The 19,692-nt window shown below is 37.2% G+C and overlaps 2 protein-coding genes across 2 annotated transcripts in view; both read left to right on the top strand.

Annotated features, from left to right (window-relative positions):
• The window catches only part of LOC144450386 (death-associated protein kinase 1-like), a 31,675-nt gene extending 20,239 nt beyond the window's left edge, over nt 1-11,436 (top strand). The window contains exons 9-13 of the mRNA XM_078140988.1: nt 6,046-6,871; nt 7,023-7,059; nt 10,583-10,683; nt 10,846-10,938; nt 11,390-11,436. Of these exons, the coding sequence (XP_077997114.1) occupies nt 6,046-6,871; nt 7,023-7,059; nt 10,583-10,683; nt 10,846-10,938; nt 11,390-11,436 (1,104 nt within the window). The remainder of the gene's footprint in view (nt 1-6,045; nt 6,872-7,022; nt 7,060-10,582; nt 10,684-10,845; nt 10,939-11,389) is intronic.
• A 3,039-nt stretch (nt 11,437-14,475) lies between these two features.
• Nucleotides 14,476-18,474, top strand: LOC144449897 (uncharacterized). The gene is made up of 2 exons (XM_078140442.1): nt 14,476-14,545; nt 18,010-18,474. The coding sequence occupies exons 1-2, from the start codon at nt 14,482-14,484 to the stop codon at nt 18,249-18,251; spliced, it is 306 nt and encodes a 101-aa protein (XP_077996568.1). The 5' UTR covers nt 14,476-14,481; the 3' UTR covers nt 18,252-18,474.
• Nucleotides 18,475-19,692: the final 1,218 nt, after the last annotated feature.

Raw genomic sequence — 19,692 nt, 5'->3', positions numbered from 1 at the left:
CACTTCATTGTAGTATTCCTAACCCTAGGCCATGATTTAAGACAATATTGCGTTCTTCATTACCATGGTTACAGGACGTAGGGTAAGGAAATTAATTTCAGCATAATTACCAAATTTGTTATTTGTGCTTCTGCCATCTACATACCTCATCGGGTTATACAATACAGTCCCTATCACCAAAAGGATCATCAGGTTTATTCGTGGGTGACTAGACTCACTGATCTCAGCGAGTCTACTCGCCCACACAAAAACCTAATGATCATTTTGGTGAAACAGACCATAGTGTAAATACATAATGAAATAATAATGAAATAATATATAAAGCATTGTAAATACACACACACATCATATACGACTGTCAAGGTAAAACACAATTCTTGTTTTACATTACATAATACCTGATGGACCCTAACAGTGGAATTTGTAGCAGTGTAATGTAGAACCGGTGGTAGTGATGAGACACCAAAATCACTAAACAATGCTAATTCTGTACAGACAAATACCCACCTTTTAGCTTACTTTTGGGTGTCCCTCTGCTTCCCCTTTTGTATTGCAAAATATAAACCAATGCCTCTGGCACCCTGTTGCCTGTCCGCCTAGTGGTCACATGACCTTGACTAGCCAATCCCCAGTATTCCTTGGCAAATCGATGAATTTCGTAGAATAGCTAAAGAACTCTGCGAGTTTTATCCTCTTGTGCAAAAATTGACACGAGTTATCCCCTAATAGCAGTGGACACCTCGCTGAATACCTCAGGATTCCAGCTAAGTCGTTCCTTTTTATTCTTGTGTGTTGCATCTACGTTTCGTGGACATCGTTTTTTTTCTCAAGTTCGTTGGCGCCTCATTTGGCTATCGGGCGCGATTGTTGTACTTGTATTTTTTTTAGCATTTGAACTTCCTTCACAATGTCGGATCAGTCTTCCATAAGTAAGTGTGGCCACCCCATCATTGCGGGAGATGGCCATGATCTTTGTGCAGACTGCAGATCCTGTCGGCCTAACCAGACATGCGATTTCTGCAGTAACTGGACCGATCGACAGTGGAAAAAGTTTTCAGAAAGACGTGGCGAGATCGATGACGTCATCCCTCAACGCACTACAGTAAGTACTTCCAAAGAAGGTATGTCTGTTTCTCCTATTCTGGAAAACTGCCTTTTCAAGGCAACAGCTTTACCTCCATTAGGGATCCTGGAGTGCCTGCGGTTGTCGCCGCACCATCCTGGTCAAACCCACAAGGGGATTTATGCTCCATAGACGGGATCCGTATTACCTCCCTCGGCGTTCCCAGCCTGATGACAGACAGGTTCGCCTGATCAAAAATACGATCATTCAGGGAGAGGCAGAATGTATCCCCACTACAGAGGTCAGGGACATTTCCTTTGGTCAAGGTCAAACCACTACTGTGGTACGTAGTAATTTACCACAGGCGGCAAATTCGAGGGGGCAGTCCAGATACCGGACGCCCATCGATTCTGTGACCGACCAAACAGGAGTACAACCCGGAGTTTATTTCTCTCCTTGGGGACACTCCTACGTTCCTTATAACCAGTTTCCTGTGACAAACCCTTAGTATTTCCATCAGTATACAGGGGTTTATCCACAGATGGCTGGTAACACTGCCTTTTTACCACAGGGAGCAGTACCCTATTTACCAGAGGGAACAGCACCCTCTATGGTACCCAGTGTTCCCAATGCCTGGCAGCAAACCATTCAACATGGTTTTCAAGGGCGGACTCCACCTGTTACTAACCTCACACTGGGCCTAGTGACAATGAGCCCCCACCCCCAGGGGAACCAGGAGGCCGAAGCAGGAAGTCAACCTCACCCTCTCGGCCGTCTCGTTCCAGTAGTAGGTCTAATACTCAGGATAGAGCGTCACCATCCGATCATTCCGTCTCAGGGTCAAGACATGGTGATCAGTTACGCTTCCGACATAGAGACCTTCCAGATCATTTTGATCGTTAAGCTCGGTAAGGACGCAGGTCTCCACAGGTATCTAAGGAGGTGTTGGAGATCCATGCCTCTGATGATGATTTTAGCGACATGGAATCCCATTCTGAAATATCAGTCGGGGCAGCCAGTCGCTGTCCATCAGCAGCCACTACTCGTGACAAAGTGGGATATGAAGAGGTAATTTCATGGATTTACGAGCAGTTTCCCGACTGTAAATGGCCGGCTCCACCCAAGCCGTTTGAATCCCGAATGTTTCAGTCGCTGGGGGAGGAGTCGCGAGCATCATCTTACCCTACTACATCTTTTCCTTGGGCTGATTCAGTCTCGTCTCAACAAGCACAAATTGAGAACAAACTGGCAGGTATGAACGACAGGGATCCCCTTCCACCGGGTCGATTCCCATGGTTCAAATCAAGGTCGAAGTCTTACCAGGTTCATACATCTGAACCATGGCTAGGGTATCCAACGTTGGAGAAGGAAGCAAGGTTAGTTGGTGACAACTAAACTGCTTTCACATCTTATATGGTTTCTTGCTCCTTCGTGAGGTCCTTGGGTGAATCGTTGTCTAAGAACATACGCATTCTATCACACCTGGACTGGTTTATCTCCACGGCGATTGAGTTGACTGAGAGTGGTCCTATGTCAGACACTCAGAGCAAACTCCTCTGTCTTTTTCGCTCAGTAGCGACGAGTGTGACTGATCTCATTATTACGTCAGCGGGCATCGCTCATTTTGTCAGAACATGATGCCTTCCTTGAGCGACTAGCACCGAAGTACACCCCAGAACTAAAACTAGATGCCAGGGCTAGCAAGACGAGCGATTCTATGAGTTTTATTTGGGGGCTCGCTGAGCAAGATGGCTAAGCAAGTTCCGGCCGCAACTGAGAGGGGTCCAAAATTTACAAAACCCACTGAATTCCAGGCCACTGCTATGCCTCAAGCGTCTACGTTTACGCCGACTACAAGACAGCAACCACAAACTAGTGGATACAAGCATTGAAGTCAAAGTAAGAAACGCTCTCGTAAACCCAGAAAGGTTCTGGTTCAGGCTGCGAACACTAGACACACTAGTCAGCAGAGTAAGCTGTCCACTTCCTCGACCAATCAAACACAGGGGTCAGGAAGTTTTCAGCAGTTCTCCTGACTTCCTTCCCGACAGGACCGTGAACCCCACGGACATTGGTCCAGTGGGGGGGGGGGGTGTATAAGTTTATATGCAAAACATTGGGAATGCATTACATCAGACGAATGGATTTTGTCTACCGCCTTGCTTAAATTAACTGACGACATCCTGTGGGGCATGGAGGAACAGAAAATCACTGTTCTTGCTGCAATCGATGATTTTTATCGGGATGCGTTTTATGACCAAACAGGGAATAGTCTGTCCACCGCAAGAGCGAGTAGACAAGATTGTAGTACTGGTAAGACTTGTAGCGAAACAAACCTGCATACAAGCCAAACTATTTCTGTCCCTGTTGGGTTTGATGAATTCCATCATCGACATTTCACCATGGGCACGCCTCAGAATGTGACCAATTCAGCTCTACATGTTGGCTCACTGGCACCCCAGTATCCAATCAGCAGAGTCTATGGTTCCCATCCTACCACCCCTTTTTCCGCACCTACGATGGTGGTTGGACAAAGAGGCAATGTTGGAAGGAAAACAATTGTCGAGTTCGAAAACAGATATTTTCCTTTTTACTGGTGCACCCAAGGTAGGATGGGGAGCCCATCTGGACCACCACTGGACCTCAGGTACTTGGGATCTACCATCCAGCCTCCATCATATCAACTGGTTGGAAATGCAGGCAGTTGTTCTAGCTCTTTGCCAGGTCGAACACCTGGTGTCACACCGCTGTGTGCTAGTCAATACCAACAACACAACAGTGGTGGCTTACAACAACAAAATGGGGGGGGGGACCAGGTCACCGACCCTATGTTATCTCACCTGGGACCTAATGTTCTGGTGCAAAGACAGGAAGATAACACTAAGGGCGTGGCACCTTCCGGGGAAGTGCAACGGGATTGCAGATGCACTCTCGCGCTGCATCCAAGTTCGCCCCACGGAATGGGAGATTCCACAGAATGTAGCCAATCAAATCTTCATCAGGTGGAACAAGCCCGTAGTTGACCTGTTTGCGACATTTCTCAATCGCAAACTGCCTCTTTTTGTATCTCCAGTACAAGATCTCAGAGCAATGGCAGTGGTCTTTCAGTTGGGAGGGGTTGGAGGCCTACACCTTCCCACCTCTACCCCTACTACCACTAGTCCTCAGAAATATTCAAGAGGAAAAGTGTGTACTATCTCTAGTTGCACCACTGTGGCCGAACCGCTCAAATTGGATTGTATAACGGCCGATATTTCTAAGTGGAAAGTTAATACTATTAAAGTAGCATACAGTTCTTCCACAGCTGATACACAGGAACTTTCTAAAGTTACTGCTCATGAAGTTCGTGCAGTGGCTACTTCCTGGGCACTCTGGTCTGGCGTGTCCATTAAGTCAGTCATTGAGGCAGGAACCTGGTGCTCTCTGAACACATTCATTAGCTTTTACTTTAGGATGTCTACTCTAGGTCCTATCAGTTCGGCTCAAAATGTTGCTATGCCTTTCAGTGTTGCCATTCCCCAAGAACTGATTTGTAAAAGGTTACCCTTCCTTGTATTGTAATTATGGAAGGCTCCTCAACTGTCCAAATTTAGTTTCATCTTTACCTTCCGTAAGGGTATGTTATAACTTAGGGATGAATGGTCTGTGTTTGTCTGTTTGTCTGTCTGTCTGTCTGTCTGTCTGTCTGTCTGTCTGTCTGTCTGTCTGTCTGTCTGTCTGTCTGTCTGTCTGTCTGTCTGTCTGTCTGTCTGTCATTGTTTCCTTAAACAACGGCTGGCTCATTTCAAACGGAATTTGGAGCACGTTATTTTGGGTTACAACTAGAACTGGTTAGGTTTTGGAAAACGTTCCACGAATATTAGTGAGCTATTTGCATAATTAATGTTTTTGGTAATTAGGCTATATCTTAAGAATGCACATTTCAAGTTCAATACAGTTTGGTACCTACTTGAAACAAAACAAAAGGCACATGCCCTAAAAAGCTTGTTGCTGTACCTTTTGGTTTTAATAAGCTGTTTTCTTAATGAGTGATTTCCAGTAATTAGGCTATATATGAAGAGTGCGAGTGTCTAGTTGTGTATAATTTCGTATACATATCTGTAATAACAGGGTGCACGTGTCTCATAAAGCTTATTGATGCAACACTTAGTTTTAATGACTATCTGCATATTCTAAATTTTTCAGTAATTAGGTTATGTCTTCAAAATGCACATTTCAAATTAAACTTTATTCTGTACATAATTCAAACATAACTAATAGCATATGAAAAGCTTGGTGATGTCAAATGACATAATGCAGACAGTCTGTTTATCTTGTCAACCAATACCATCGGAATTCTTATAATCGTTAATCTGTTTGTTAGATTTCAGTATAATTTTTCAAAATGCATGTTTGATAAGTTGACAAAATTATCTTACAGTCTTGAAGTATTACACCTCATGCTATTATGTAGCAATTGTTTCCTTCAGCTTTGGGAAACAGTTGCAGCATAATAGCCCCTTTGGTAACAATGGGTAATAGATGGCTAACAGTGCCATCATAGTTAGCATCAAGTGCATGGGTGAATTATTTACAACACTAATGTAATCTATGTGATCTATGACCTATGAATGAAAACTCAACAACGACAAAGACTCAATAATACAGTTTAAAGTGATTGACTATGATAATTAGTATGTATAGTACACGTCTTGTTTACAATTCTGTAATATTTTGTATACAAATGTTAATAACTATGTGTATTTGATTATTTATTTTTTTAGCATTGATATTTAGCTACTTCCCATATTTGTCAGGACCATTGACTAGATTAGTTCCAAGTGAACTATTTTTCCATGGGTCTCATCAGAATATTTTCTTATTAGTGATATTTCCTGTGGTATTGTTATTATCTTGTGTTTTTGGTGGAAATAAAATGCAATTCAATTCAATGCAAAATTTATAATCGATCACCTAGACAAGTTTATAACTCAATTTTGCAGGTCATATACATAACAGTCAAATCGAATGGCAATGAAGATATCGTTGTATTAGATCCACAGTGGTTATGTAACAGAGTATTTGGTCCAATGCTGGCTACTGAAATATTCACCCAATATGCAAAAAGGCTACCTCGATCAGAAACAGGAGTATGCACCAAACAAGAGATCCAAGATGTCCTTGGAAAGGATGCTAATATCGATCCACTCATTCATCTCCTTGAAGAGTTTGAGCTCATTGCAAAATATCCATCTGACGATGACAGCACTAGTGAGGCCAAGTTCATAATCCCGGGTCTTCTTGAATACAACATGCCTGAAGATCAGTGGGAGAGGAGAGAGACGAAAAAGCTTTACTTTGGTAAAAGAATCCAATGTCGTGATGAAACAGATAGTTTTAGTGCAGGTTTCTTCCCACGATTGCAAGTCCGTCTTCATAAGCTGTTCACTGATATAGGACGTCAGCCAAGTTGTCTATGGATAAACGACATAAAGTTATGTGATGTTATTGAAGCATTGGTGTACAAGATGGTCGATAGAAGAGCTGTTCATATTTGCGTTAGAGCTGCAAATATTGATGAAATCATCCATTGTGAGAGAGTGCTTGATTATGTCTCAAAACATGCCACAAATGTACTGTTTGCTTCGTGTCCTGGAACCAATGTCGATGAATTCGTTCTAAGTGCAGAATCGCTTCGAAATCACGACAAGCCTGAACAAGTAAGATACTATGCAAATGACTATGTACTAGAGCAAGCTAAGGTGAATATGAGAGTACATGACAAAGAGAAGAATTTGGAAGAAGATGCTAGAAGCTTACTACCCCACGGTAAGAAATATAAATTTGTACATAGTAATTTATATTTCATTCATCCATTTTCTCTGGAAGAAATTAAAGTTGGTACACTCAGATGTCATATTATATGAATTATCAATCAAATTATTACAAAATATTCTTTTGTTCATTTTAAAATCTGTAGATTTCAGTCACCTGACTGAAGGCAGACAGGACGTAAGGTGGGTATAGGTTTTTTGATACTTCAGATGTATTCTCTGTTTCACTTTGCTTATTTTCTAAACAATACATTGCAATAATCAATAACACACTATGTCAACCTGGCAATGGCTAGAATCAAAAATGTTTATGATAATAATTGGCAGTCTAATTCATGGACTCACAAAATATCACCATCTGTCATGTGATGTAACAAATCTACTGTTAAATAATGATTTGGTACAAGGAGACAAATTCAAGATTTTTTTTAAAACCATAATTTATTCAATTTTTTTTAGTAACTCTTGGATTCTTCTCCTTGAACAAACCCATTACTTTATAATCATGTCGTCACAGCATTGAAATTTCATTGTCTCATACACTCACAGTTAGACTTATAATAGCATTGAAATGTCACTGTCTCATACACTCACAGTTAGACTTATAATAGCATTGAAATTTCATTGTCTCATACACTCATAGTTAGATTTATAATAGCATTGAAATTTCATTGTCTCATACACTCACAGTTAGACTTATAATAGTATTGAAATTTCATTGTCTCATACACTCACAGTTAGACTTATAATAGTATTGAAATTTCATTGTCTCATACACTCACAGTTAGATTTATAATAGCATTGAAATTTCATTGTCTCATACACTCACAGTTAGATTTATAATAGCATTGAAATTTCATTGTCTCATACACTCACAGTTAGCCTTATAATAGCATTGAAATTTCATTGTCTCATACACTCACAGTTAGACTTATAATAGCATTGAAATTTCATTGTCTCATACACTCACAGTTAGATTTATAATAGCATTGAAATTTCATTGTCTCATACACTCACAGTTAGACTTATAATAGCATTGAAATTTCATTGTCTCATACACTCACAGTTAGATTTATAATAGCATTGAAATTTCATTGTCTCATACACTCACAGTTAGACTTATAATAGCATTGAAATTTCATTGTCTCATACACTCACAGTTAGATTTATAATAGCATTGAAATTTCATTGTCTCATACACTCACAGTTAGACTTATAATAGCATTGAAATGTCACTGTCTCATACACTCACAGTTAGACTTATAATAGCATTGAAATTTCATTGTCTCATACACTCACAGTTAGACTTATAATAGCATTGAAATTTCATTGTCTCATACACTCACAGTTAGATTTATAATAGCATTGAAATTTCATTGTCTCATACACTCACAGTTAGATTTATAATAGCATTGAAATTTCATTGTCTCATACACTCACAGTTAGATTTATAATAGCATTGAAATTTCATTGTCTCATACACTCACAGTTAGATTTATAATAGCATTGAAATTTCATTGTCTCATACACTCACAGTTAGATTTATAATAGCATTGAAATTTCATTGTCTCATACACTCACAGTTAGACTTATAATAGCATTGAAATTTCATTGTCTCATACACTCACAGTTAGATTTATAATAGCATTGAAATTTCATTGTCTCATACACTCACAGTTAGACTTATAATAGCATTGAAATTTCATTGTCTCATACACTCACAGTTAGATTTATAATAGCATTGAAATTTCATTGTCTCATACACTCACAGTTAGACTTATAATAGCATTGAAATGTCACTGTCTCATACACTCACAGTTAGACTTATAATAGCATTGAAATTTCATTGTCTCATACACTCACAGTTAGACTTATAATAGCATTGAAATGTCACTGTCTCATACACTCACAGTTAGACTTATAATAGCATTGAAATTTCATTGTCTCATACACTCACAGTTAGACTTATAATAGCATTGAAATTTCATTGTCTCATACACTCACAGTTAGATTTATAATAGCATTGAAATTTCATTGTCTCATACACTCACAGTTAGACTTATAATAGCATTGAAATTTCATTGTCTCATACACTCACAGTTAGATTTATAATAGCATTGAAATTTCATTGTCTCATACACTCACAGTTAGACTTATAATAGCATTGAAATTTCATTGTCTCATACACTCACAGTTAGATTTATAATAGCATTGAAATTTCCCTGTCTCATACACTCACAGTTAGACTTATAATAGCATTGAAATTTCATTGTCTCATACACTCACAGTTAGACTTATAATAGCATTGAAATTTCATTGTCTCATACACTCACAGTTAGACTTATAATAGCATTGCAATTTTATTGTCTCATACACTCACAGTTAGACTTATAATAGCATTGAAATTTCATTGTCTCATACACTCACAGTTAGATTTATAATAGCATTGAAATTTCATTGTCTCATACACTCACAGTTAGACTTATAATAGCATTGAAATTTCATTGTCTCATACACTCACAGTTAGATTTATAATAGCATTGAAATTTCCCTGTCTCATACACTCACAGTTAGACTTATAATAGCATTGAAATTTCATTGTCTCATACACTCACAGTTAGACTTATAATAGCATTGAAATTTCATTGTCTCATACACTCACAGTTAGACTTATAATAGCATTGAGATTTCATTGTCTCATACACTCACAGTTAGACTTATAATAGCATTGCAATTTTATTGTCTCATACACTCACAGTTAGACTTATAATAGCATTGAAATTTCATTGTGTCATACACTTACAGTTAGACTTATAATAGCATTGAAATTTCATTGTCGCATACACTTACAGTTAGACTTATAATAGTATTGAAATTTCATTGTCTCATACACTCACAGTTAGATTTATAATAGCATTGAAATTTCATTGTCTTATACACTCACAGTTAGACTTATAATAGCATTGAAATTTCATTGTGTCATACACTCACAGTTAGACTTATAATAGCATTGAAATTTCATTGTCTCATACACACACAGTTAGATTTATAATAGCATTGAAATTTCATTGTCTCATACACTCACAGTTAGACTTATAATAGTATTGAAATTTCATTGTCTCATACACTCACAGTTAGACTTATAATAGCATTGAAATTTCATTGTCTCATACACACACAGTTAGACTTAAAATAGCATTGAAATTTCATTGTCTCATACACTCACAGGTAGACTTATAATAGTATTGAAATTTCATTGTCTCATACACTCACAGTTAGACTTAAAATAGCATTGAAATTTCATTGTCTCATACACACACAGTTAGACTTAAAATAGCATTGAAATTTCATTGTCTCATACACTCACAGTTAGACTTAAAATAGCATTGAAATTTCATTGTCTCATACACTGACTGACTACAGTTTTCTCCTCGAACCAAACTACTATTTTTATGAGAAAACAAGATTATTGCTTGTATTAGTTACAGATGAAAAAAAAATGTTGTTTGAATTTGTTCTTTTGTTTTTTCTGCCGGCTCTGCTTCATTGCACGTTTGTGTATATGTCTTTTTTATTTTGTTTTTATTTTTTGTTGAAACGAGTGAAAGTAAATAAAGTAATAGACTGCACGAATGTTTCTAAGACCAGTTTACTTTCTGTCTTACTTTAGTAAAATGTTGATAATTTCATTTCATTCTATATACAGTGCCAAGTGGGATTGTCTGTACTGCAAGACATTGGGAATACTAACACCTGCTGATGGCGGCAAGGGTAGAAAAGAAGCCGCTGCCAGTTTACTATGTCAAGGTAAGAATATTGGGAGAGATTTGATATTACTTTTTGAATTTCAGTGCCAAAAGAAAAATAGTTAGCTATCGTTGATATTTTCCTGATTCTTTCAAAAAATGAATCATATCACTCTACACAGTTATACACATATTACATATGCACATGTTCTTTATTTGACAGATGGAGCTGTTGAAAAGCAAATGAAGAAGCTACACTTATCTGAAGCAAAGGCTGGTGAAGAAGTGGTCGGTGAATCAAGATTGGCTGGTCATGGTGAGATAATTAGTGTCTTACTTGGCTTCTAGGATGTCAAATTAATATCCCATGATGTCATCTGAGTAGAAGACATTTGTTTACTGAAAAAAATAATTTAGTTTGGCGAGAAAGAGTGGTAATGCTTAAAATTTGAACTCCGCCATGATAATAATGAAACTGTTGACAGGTTGCAAAAATAAATACCTTTCAATATGTGTGTGGGAAATAATCCAATGTTAGATATAAAATAGAACTTAATACTTGGAGTAGGTTTATATTTGTAGTCTTTATAATCATTATTAAGTTCAAATTATTTGTAAAATGTTACTTATACAAGTAGTCATAAGTGAAATAGTAAATGTGTTTATATACATGTTTACCAATGGCTTCTAATTTTCTACTGGACATTAACCACCTTTCATGTTTTGGTGATAGCTAACATAAATCATCATGCGGTTTTTTATTATAGGAATCGACCGTGATGATGTCAGGGATGTACAGCAGAGAGGAAGGTGAGGAAAACAACTTATTTCTGTTATACATTATATCACATTATTCTTGTTTGCATTTCTTATTTTTGTGGTCACAGCTGAACTGAGATTCAGTGTACTATAGGCATGGTGAAATGTCTCTGTGGTGTGTGTGTGTATGTATGTATGTATGTATGTATGTATGTATGTGTGTGTGTGTGTGTGTGTGTGTGTCATAGTTAGAGTGATAAAGATAGCAGGGACGTTTTTGGGGGTTTTAATTTAGAAAGTGTTAATGACGTGATGATATCCTCGGTGATATGCAAATTAGGGCTAACAAAGTGTCTTTTTCGTAAAAAAATGTATAATTCCAAACTACATGGCAGATCGGTCTGACAATTGAGATAATTGTCAATTCAAGTCGTTCAATCTTATCAATATTAATAACAGTATACAAAGATGTAGTCCTGAAAGCATCAATCATAAAATTTCCGTTGATGATATAGAATGAATTCACTTTCAATTTCAATAAAGTGCAAAACAGAATTAAAGTCTTCAGATTGACTGGTAAACTGTAAAGATACAATTTCACTATGAAATTTCTCACTTTCTTAAATGAAACTAGCCACCTCAGATTGACTCTCAAGCCCCACATTGGTCACTAGCCACCTTAGATTGACTCTCTAGTCCCACGCTGGACACTAGCCTCCTTAGATTGACTCTCAAGCCCAACATTGGATACTAGCCACCTTAGATTGACTCTCAAGCCCCACATTGGGCACTAGCCACCTTAGATTGACTCTCTTGTCCCACGCTGGACACTAGCCACCTTAGATTGACTCTCCAGCCCCATATTGGGCACTAGCCACTTTAGATTGACTCTCAAGCCCCATATTGGGCACTAGCCACCTTAGATTGACTCTCAAGTCCCACGCTGTACACTAGCCACCTTAGATTGACTCTCGAGCCCCACATTAGGCACCAAAATGTAAGTAACATAGTCTTACGAATGGAGCTAAGGTTGCGTATGATCGATGCCGTTGTGGGGACTTGGGTTCAGGGACAATAATTATAAATACTAAAAGAAAATCATTAGATAAAACATCTCAGTTTGAAACCAATCTCTAAAGCTCTATCATCTCTCGATAAATTAACAAAGTTTGTTGACATCTCGATGTTCTACCCCCCCCCCCTCTCTCTCTCTCTCTCTCTCTCTCTCTCTCTCTCTCTCTCTCTCTCTCTCTCTCTCTCTCTCTCTCTCTCTCTCTCTCTCTCTCTCTCTCAACTGACACATGTTCGTGCAAAGCAAAGTTACTTACCGACCTTTTACATACGTCATACACTATCAATGCATACATGATAATCGCTCTATTTGTTCTGATATAAAATATCAACTGCTATGTGTGACAATAGAAGTATGGTGAGACATACAGAGCCTTTGGATATCACAGGACAACTACCGAATATCATACTTTAACATCAATTTAAATCTGAACAGAAAGACCATGTATCAAATATGGATGTTATTAAGATGACTTAGAGTAATGACCTATAGATAAAATTATATAACTTATAAGTATATGGGATTTTAAAACCTGACATTAGTCAAAAACCTTGTTTAGATAACATGCCTTTATATTTGTATTGCTTAAAATTTGATTTTCAAAATGATGCATTGCTTTAAATTGTATAAGTGGAGATGATCTAATCAATAGCATTTATAAATGTGGTGAATGATTTCATGGAATCTCATAAACCATTGAATGCATTGATAAGATAATATCTAATGTGAGCCTTGCTAATAAACGTTCAACCAAAAAGAAATTTGCCAGTTCTTTGGCTGTTTGGGAATTTACTAGAGGGGTATTTAAAGGTTTCCTTAGAATAGGAATTTAAAAGCATAACAAGCATGGCCGATACCATAACAACTGTTAATACTAGAGTTGTGGATTGAAAGGGACGTCTGTGATGAAGTGAGTATACTAAGGAATGTACATATACTATGTCATACTATGACGTCACAAACAGTATGACAAGTTATGTAATTGATGGAAATAACAAGAATGATCAAGGCCAGTACAGAAAATTAGAAAATTATTATTATTAATAAACGAATGTTAGAAAATCTACATATTACAATTGTTGATGTTAACGTTTTCTGAAATTAGCGATTAAAACAGCAAAACTAAAAAAAAATTAAAACGTTTCAAGAAAGAAAATACCAAGCATACTGTGAAAGAACCCTGCTAATGACAATCATTATGATGATGAACAAGCCGATAGTTTAGACGTTTTGGCGAGTAAATTGTACTACATATTGACTTATTTAAGTGGGTGGTGGCAGTATTCTATTTACTGAAACATCTCTTGCAATTAACTGAACTCAAATCTTGTATAAAGATATGCCTTATAAAAATCAAATGAAGTAATTTATCATTTGTATAAAAATATCATGGAAATCCCTAGTAGTAGTACACTAGTACAATCAGTTCTAACAATGCCAGAAGACAATTCTAATATCATAGAAGACATGCATTGATATCAACCACATTGTACAAGAATAGTTTAATCGAGGTGTTGTGTAAGTATTTAAACTTGAAGACATGCACTGATATCACCCACATTGTACAAGAATCGTTTAATCGAGGTGTTGTGTAAGTATTTCAACTTGAAGACATGCACTGATATCACCCACATTGTACACGAATAGTTTAATCGAGGTGTTGTGTAAGTATTTCAACTTGAAGACATGCACTGATATCACCCACATTGTACAAGAATAGTTTAATCGAGGTGTTGTGTAAGTATTTCAACTTGAAGACATGCACTGATATCACCCACATTGTACAAGAATAGTTTAATCGAGGTGTTGTGAAAGTATTTCAACTTGAAGACATGCACTGATATCACCCACATTGTATAAGAATATTGTTTATAAACTCCGCTTTACCACTTTAGCTGATGGGGATTTCACGATTTTTTTTTTGATTTTTTTCACAGTTTCTTGTTAATTTGGTTTTGGTTTTGTATATTATATACATAATTAATAGAGTGTGTTTATACTTTCTACCACCTTAGAAATCAAAGTGAGATGGCAACATTAACAGATCCTTTCAATGACTACTTGATTGAATTATCTGAAGATATTACTGAAGGTGAGGATGTAAATACACATGTAATCCAGCTATCATTTTTTGATATTATAGAAATGAATGTAAGAAGTTTTTAAAAAACGTCATATAATATGAGGGATAACACAGTTTCATAATTTGTGGTGTTTGTTTAAAAAAGGACTTCTGCAAAGTAAGGTTATACATGCATACATACATACATGCATGCATGCATACATACATACATACATACATACATACATACATACATAATTATATATAATCCCATGAAATCAATGTTAGTTTTACGTCATAATGTTATGAGTATGATTCCGCGGACTAATACAAATTCGAGAATTTGTAATCCATGGAATCATACGAGGAGGATTATGATGTAAAATTAACATTGATTTCATGGGATTATATATTTATCACACAACTAAGTATTCCCCATATTTTTCTACAATTTTAAATCGAATTTTACGAATACTGCATCATTTTATCGCACTATATTCTTCATCGCGTATTAAAAAATGGCGCCCGGCGGCTATGCAAATTACGCAATCGCATAACCTGTTGCGAGCTCAAGCTTACCTACAGGCTACATGGTACCGGTCATACTGTGTAGTGGTTTCTCAGCCAAAATTATCGGTTATAACCTTGCCATGTACATGTAATATCGAATTTAGTTAAAAAGTAATAAGTAGAATTTGTCTGAATACGACTTTCGGTCGGTTCATTTTTACCTTCCGTAAGGAAGGTTATATATTAGGGATGAAGACTGTGTGTCTGTGTATGTGTGTGTGTGTGTCACCATTTTCTAAAAAACGACTGACTCAATTTAAGCGACATTTTGTAGACGTGTTCCATAGGGGTATGGCAAGAACCGATTGGGTTTTGGTAAACATCCCAAGAATATTAATGAGCAATTTCCGTAATTGATAGTTTTCGGTAATTAGGCTAACTTAGTACATACATTTGCGATACCAACGCGCAACTGTCCTGAAAATATTATAGATTTAGCTTTTAGTTTTAATAATTTATTGGCATATTTGGGTAATTAGATGTGGTGGCCACACAAATGTTTCTGGTCAGGAAACGTTTACTAGAGTGGTGTGACGACGCGAATGTTAATTGTTCATGATTAGTTCTGCAGTTGTCTTCCCTGAAGTAGCAATTGATGTAGGGTGAGTTATTTTGTGTTTCACTTGGATCTGCATTCTGCATTGGCTGGACAAACATGAGAAAAAAGAAGATCGAGGCAGGGTATTTAAGTAATGCAAACTCACCAGAAAACAATTTTTTTCTTGGCCTTAAAATAGGTTTACAATGGGCACGGGCACAAACAGGTGAAATATTTATCATCATTTGAATTTCGTTAAATATGGACTTATCATTTTCAAATTTCACACACTAATGCGCAAGAATAAAGATAAATCGTTTTTAGATTTTCGATTAGAAGTTTAGGAAGTATTATATTGATATTGACCTCAAACCGTCTCCTTTTTACCGTGTTCTTTTCCGATTTCTCTCGATAACAAACTACCGCTGTTTGTTGCAAGGCTTGTACATAATCATTTATCTAGCTGTGTATCTCAGCATATAAATACACTCTCACATATTTATCAAGTGTAATAATCTATAATGTATACCCGAATGTACGTGGTCAAAATATGGAAAATAGACCAAGCCAAGCCTAGCCTACGAAGAAAATTTCGCGACAATGTATCAATAATGGTGACCTATACATTGACCTCTATATAATTAGTGTATAGTGAGGGCGCGCCACTCAACAAAATCTTGACAATTTTCCCATAGTGATAAAGGAATGTGAAATAGTCTACATGCAATGAGTAGACAGACCGACTTGTAAACTCGTGTTGGGAAAGAAGGAAGTTCAACTCGCACATGCTGATGGTTGTGTTAATGCAGCAGAAACTTATAGGATTTGGAGTAGATGGTACGTCTGTCGGTCGAAATAGGAATGTATATACTTTACCCAGTGTCGAAGTAGGGCAATTGCAATTATACCCTATCACTTCACTGTATTAAAGTTTTATACTGTACGATGCTTACCCTGAAGTATGTAAACTTTCTGATGTGTAATTATAGCAATGTTATGTGGGTTTGAATTTATTTTATCGTTTATTTTTTGCCATGGAAACGGGTGTGCATATCCCGGGTATGTGGGGGATCACGAAAGCCGAGCGAAGTCGAGGATGGCAAGCTTTTCTGTGCTGAATAGGAGTCGGGCATTTGAACAATATCTTTAACAACTGACTTTCATTGGAACTTGAAAAATCACAGATATAGAGCTAAATTTCTTGCATAAATCATGAAATTGCAAGACTATACCCTTACGGAAGGCATTCAGTTTAAATCTGGTAATCATATTTGCTCGGGATGTGTAAGTTCGGAGTTCTGAGCTCGACAGAAAATCGGAAGTAAGTTTGCCGGCTGCTACATCGATAATCTACATGATTTTTAGATAGAATAGAATTTATTAAATGAAAATAAAAGTACCTCTACGTATCAGACTCATGCCACCCAAGGATGTATGTAACATAATGTGTGAAATTTACGTTTTGAAAGCACATAATTATTATGATAACTTTGACTATAGCGTAGGATTGGTAGGAACACTCGAACAGTAGGGAGAAAGAATGATATGGGTTTTTGATCTGCCCTGTTTGATGTCACAGAGGTGAAGATTTGCACATATTTATATGATAAATACTGATACATACATACATACGTACGTACGTACGTACGTACAGACAGACAGACAGACAGACAGACAGACAAACACACAGACATACATACATACATACATACATACATACAGACAGACAGACAGACAGACACAGACAGACACAGACAGACAGACAGACACACAGACAGACACACACACACACAGACACACACACACAGATAGACAGACAGACAGAAAATGAATATTTGAACAGTCAAGTATATGAGCTATTTTAAATGGAAAGTTATTGTAGGATTATAAATCTTCAAACTGAAGTCATACTTATCTACACGATTTATCTTTGAAGTGCAGATTAACATTTGAAACAGAGTTGATAGCAGAAATCCTCTTGGAAACATTACCTGAAAGTCACTATGTGTAGTGATTCTTCTCAACTAATTGGTTTTACCACATGCTATAGAATAATCAATTCACAACTTAACAAAACAATATTAGTTTACACTACACCCTAACAGTAAAATAATGATAATGAGAAAAGATTTATTTATTTTTTGATTGATGGATTGGTTGGTTGGTTGGTTGGGTGGGTGGTTGGGTGGTTGGTTGGTAGGTAGGTAGGAAGGTAGGTTGGTTGGTTGATTGATTGATTGATTGATTGATTGATTGATTGATTGATTGATTGGTCGATCGGTCGGTCGGTCGGTCGGTCGGTCGATCGGTCAGTCGATCGATCGATCGATCGATTTATTCATTTATCCATTAAGCTATTATTGTCGTTTGTTTTTAAATTGTGTAGATAAACTACACAAGTTGCTCAACTATGCGAGTGGACTGACTCCACACAGGATTACTGCAACAGAAGAGGAAGCAATTCTCAGTAAAAGGGATCCACAGTATGCTTTCCTTAAAAAATTGACAGAGCTTGGTCATATTAGTAGAACAAACTCGGCAGTTCTCATTCAACTTCTTAAAAAGGCAGGTTTGGTAGCTTTAGCTGAAAAGGTAAAGGAAAGATTCCAGCAAGGTTTTGAATTCTAGATGGACAGACAAGAACTGTAGAGACCACTGAAGACTCCAAAACTGTCAGAAGATGATGGTGGTGAGCAGATGACGTATACAGATGAAACTAGAGTAGAGAGTAGATTTAAGGATAATACATGTAAACTATGTAATTATTGATTTTATAGCATGAATTATATGTCTGCCTCAACATTGCAAAATCATCAATGTCCAAATGTGCAAACAACATTGCTCAATTCAATGAGACCTACCTTGAACTGATTTCAAATAAGGTTGCATACAGTCATAAACGGCTAGAATAGCTAAACACATCTGTTCATGTTTTACATTATGTAATTTTTTAACACAACCAACACACTTCTATGTTTGTTATTGTTTAGTTTGCCAATATTGTAAGGCATTGGTAAGGTTACCATTCGTGATCGTTATTTTTTCTTGTACTCTAGCGGTTTTTTTTTGTTACTTTGCTTACATTTGGAGAAACTGGTCACGTGACGCCTTTATAGCTTGGAGGCTCTTTAAGAATTCCTTGACATCTTGGGCTTTCTTGAAGTAGTCTTTGTATTTTTGAAGCACCTTCAATATACTTGTCTTCCACTTGTCAGCATCACTATCTCTACCAGTTTCATTCATGCCAACATCAAATATCATATGATCCTGAGTTGCTGGCAATTAGGGAAGGGATTTCTGAAACAATAGCTTCCATCCGAATGGTTCGGTACATGATGGCATCAGGAAGAGATGACTCTGTTTGAGGTCTTTTTGTGTCTTATCCTGTGTTCCATACGGGTAGAGAGTACACCTGAGGTCTTTCTGTATCTTATCCTGTGTTCCATACGGGTAGAGAGTACACTTGAGGTCTTTATGTATCTTATCCTGTGTTCCATATGGGTAGAGTGTACACTTGAGGTCTTTCTGTATTTTATCCTGTGTTCTACATGTATACGGGTAGAGAGTACACTTGAGGTCTTTCTGTATCTTACCCTGTGTTGTATACGGGTAGAGAGTACACCTGAGGTCTTTCTGTATCTTATCCTGTGTTCCATACGGGTAGAGAGTACACCTGAGGTCTTTCTGTATCTTACCCTGTGTTGTATACGGGTAGAGAGTACACCTGAGGTCTTTCTGTATCTTATCCTGTGTTCCATACGAGTAGAGAGTACACTTGAGATCTTTCTGTATCTTATCCTGTGTTCCATACGGGTAGAGAGTACACCTGAGGTCTTTATGTATCTTATCCTGTGTTCCATACGAGTAGAGAGTACACTTGAGGTCTTTCTGTATCTTATCCTGTGTTCCATACGGGTAGAGAGTACACCTGAGGTCTTTCTGTATCTTATCCTGTGTTCCATACGAGTAGAGAGTACACTTGAGGTCTTTCTGTATCTTATCCTGTGTTCCATACGGGTAGAGAGTACACTTGAGGTCTTTCTGTATCTTATCCTGTGTTCCATACGGG

The sequence above is a fragment of the Glandiceps talaboti genome, chromosome 19 (genome assembly GCF_964340395.1).
Source record: "Glandiceps talaboti chromosome 19, keGlaTala1.1, whole genome shotgun sequence".
In the NCBI taxonomy this organism is placed as follows: Eukaryota; Metazoa; Hemichordata; class Enteropneusta; family Spengelidae; genus Glandiceps; species Glandiceps talaboti.
This window is presented reverse-complemented; position numbering and strand designations above follow the sequence as displayed.